Source organism: Penaeus monodon, chromosome 29 (assembly GCF_015228065.2).
Source record: "Penaeus monodon isolate SGIC_2016 chromosome 29, NSTDA_Pmon_1, whole genome shotgun sequence".
Taxonomy (NCBI): domain Eukaryota; kingdom Metazoa; phylum Arthropoda; class Malacostraca; order Decapoda; family Penaeidae; genus Penaeus; species Penaeus monodon.
The window spans coordinates 12,920,626-12,923,262 of NC_051414.1; the positions used below are offsets into that span (position 1 = coordinate 12,920,626).

At 45.1% G+C, this 2,637-nt stretch overlaps 1 protein-coding gene across 1 annotated transcript in view; it reads left to right on the top strand.

Annotated features, from left to right (window-relative positions):
- The window catches only part of LOC119591968 (endochitinase A-like), a 3,141-nt gene extending 772 nt beyond the window's left edge, over positions 1-2,369 (top strand). The window contains exon 2 of the mRNA XM_037940721.1: positions 269-2,369. Coding sequence (XP_037796649.1) covers positions 269-2,140 — 1,872 coding nt within the window. The 3' untranslated portion in view covers positions 2,141-2,369. The remainder of the gene's footprint in view (positions 1-268) is intronic.
- The last annotated feature ends 268 nt before the right edge of the window (positions 2,370-2,637 follow it).

The window sequence follows — 2,637 nt, forward strand, 5'->3', positions numbered from 1 at the left end:
ATCCCGAGCTGGATTACAGTCGAAGTGGGGGAACACAGGCTTATACACATGCAATATGTAGATTTTGAAGTGTAAATGTGCAAGTATTTGACTTACTGATAAAATCATATAAACTGCTTTGTAATACAAATGTTCCATATTAAATGGAAAATGTCTATGAATTACGATCAAATTACACTGGTAAGGAACTATTCAATTTCAAGCCAAATGGCTTCTGATACAAATGTTCCTGAATACAAAAATGTATACAGATTCGCTTTCTTTTCAGACCGTGTTGTCCGTGGCGGTGGTTAGCACGCTGAGTTTTCCACGTCCTGATGCCGAGTACAAGATTCCGACCGTAGGCGTCGGTGCCAGGGCACAATACTATGTTCTCCACGACGACGGGACCTTCAAGTATGGCTACGACACTGGTGACGGAGCCTATGAGTCTGCAATGGCAAATGCTCCCGGGGACGTCTTTGGCTCGTTTGGATACAAGGATGCATCCGGGGCAGACATAAAGCTGGATTATACAGCTAATGACCAAGGCTTCCTTGTCAGCGGATCTCATCTGCCAGTTGCCCCAGTGGCTGACACTGCTCCTCTCGTCTCGACCAAAAGTGCGGCTTCCACTTATGATGCTCCTCCCGCTCCTTCGCAGTCTGCAGTCGCCTCCCAGTCAGGTGCTCCTTCACAGCCTGTAGCCGTATCAGCACCACTTGAAGAAGCTCAAGTACAAAGCTCTGCTCTTGGTGATGGAAGCTATTCTTTCTCCTACGAGACTCAGAGAAGCTCACGTCAAGAAGCAGCAGATGCTCTCAACAACATCAAGGGAAGGTATTCCTTTATTGCTGATGATGACGTAAATCGGGAAATCCAGTACGTTGCTGGAGCTGACATTGGTTACATTGCTGAAGGAGACTCCCTTCCTCAAGGACCATCTGTTCCAGGCGCAGAGACTGGTATTCCAACTGGACGCATTCTTCCTGTTCTGTCTGAGGAAGAGGCTAACAAGCTTGCCGCTGCCACTTCTGGTTCCGTAAGTGGTAGCCCTCTGACTGGTGCCACATACAGTTCCCCACGTGACTCCGCTCCAAGGGACGCCTCTTACTCTTTCAGTTATGATGCTGGTCAAAGCTCGCGATCCGAAAGTGCTGATCCCAACCTTAACGTACAGGGAACTTTCAGCTTTGATGCTGATGATGGAATTAGAAGGACTGTGAACTATGTTGCTGGATCTGCTACCGGTTTTGTTGCTGAAGGTGACCACTTACCTGTTGCCCCAGATGTGCCAAGTTCTGAGTCTCATGCCCAGTCTTCCAGTCCAACTGTTGTGTCAACCAAAAGTGCATCTCCTGGCTCTTCACGACCTGATGCCCATTCCAAGCCTGCTGCCCCAGCAGCACCAGCTGAAGAAGCACAAGTAAGAAGTTCTTCCCTTGACGATGGAAGCTACTCTTTCTCCTACGAGACTCAGAGTAGCTCACGACATGAAAGTGCAGACGCACAGAACAACGTCAAGGGAAGGTATTCCTTTATTGCTGATGATGACGTAAATAGGGAAATCCAGTACGTTGCTGGAGCTGACACCGGCTACATTGCTGAAGGAGACTCCCTTCCTCAAGGACCATCTGTTCCAGGTGCAGAAACTGGAATTCCAACTGGACGTATTCTTCCTGTTCTTTCTGAAGAAGAAGCCAATGCTCTAGCAGGAGTCTCACCTCTGCTGAAGTCTGGAGAGGGGACCGACATTCAAGCAGATGCTTCGTACAAGTTTGCCTTTGATTCTGATAGTTATTCACGGACTGAGGAAGCTGATGCTGATGGAAACATTGTCGGAACCTATACTTACGTAGATGAAGACGGAAAAGAACATACTGTTAGTTTTGTAGCAGGAAGAAAAACTGGATTTTTGCCCAAAGCAGCTGCAGGAGACACAACACCTGTAGCAGCTGCTTCACCTGCGTATTCGTCACCTTCCAGACCAAGCACTGTTATAACTGCCCAAGCTGCCAGTCCTGTAACAATAACCAAAGCTGCAGGATCCTCAGCAACGTCCGGGAGTCACACATCGCAGGTCGTAGGCGACGTTCTCCTTCACCAGTACAATGCTGTCAACAGTCCCAAATATGGTTACGTCTTCACGGCTGTCCGCTGACTATGAAAATAGGCCACCGTGCCATAAAGCATTTCCAGTTTTAACCGCATAAAACTAAGGGATGTTTGTGCCGTATTAGTTCTAGGGAAACTTATAGGAGTGTTTGTCCCACATTAATTTTATCTTCTATATATTTTGCTCGAACAAGAAATTTATAGAAGGATAAAAAGCACCTTCTTTGAATTCCAAAACTGCGTCAGCAATGCATGAAAAACCAATAAAAATGCAATGAAAAAATATGTTTTTCGTATTAGTCTTTCCTCCGTAAGCTTAGTTTTCCGTTTATTGAATAGAACATACGTTACTGCATTCTTTGATACTACAGCTCAAATAAAACATGTATATATATATTTTTTTATAATATGCTTATTCAATGTGTATACCACTGTGCTTGTAATTCGCCAGCTACAAAAATATCTTACTGTGTTTTACACTTATACATTTGAAATAAGGTATTTGCTTGTTTCTACAAATGTATAAAAAGGGAATTAACAATC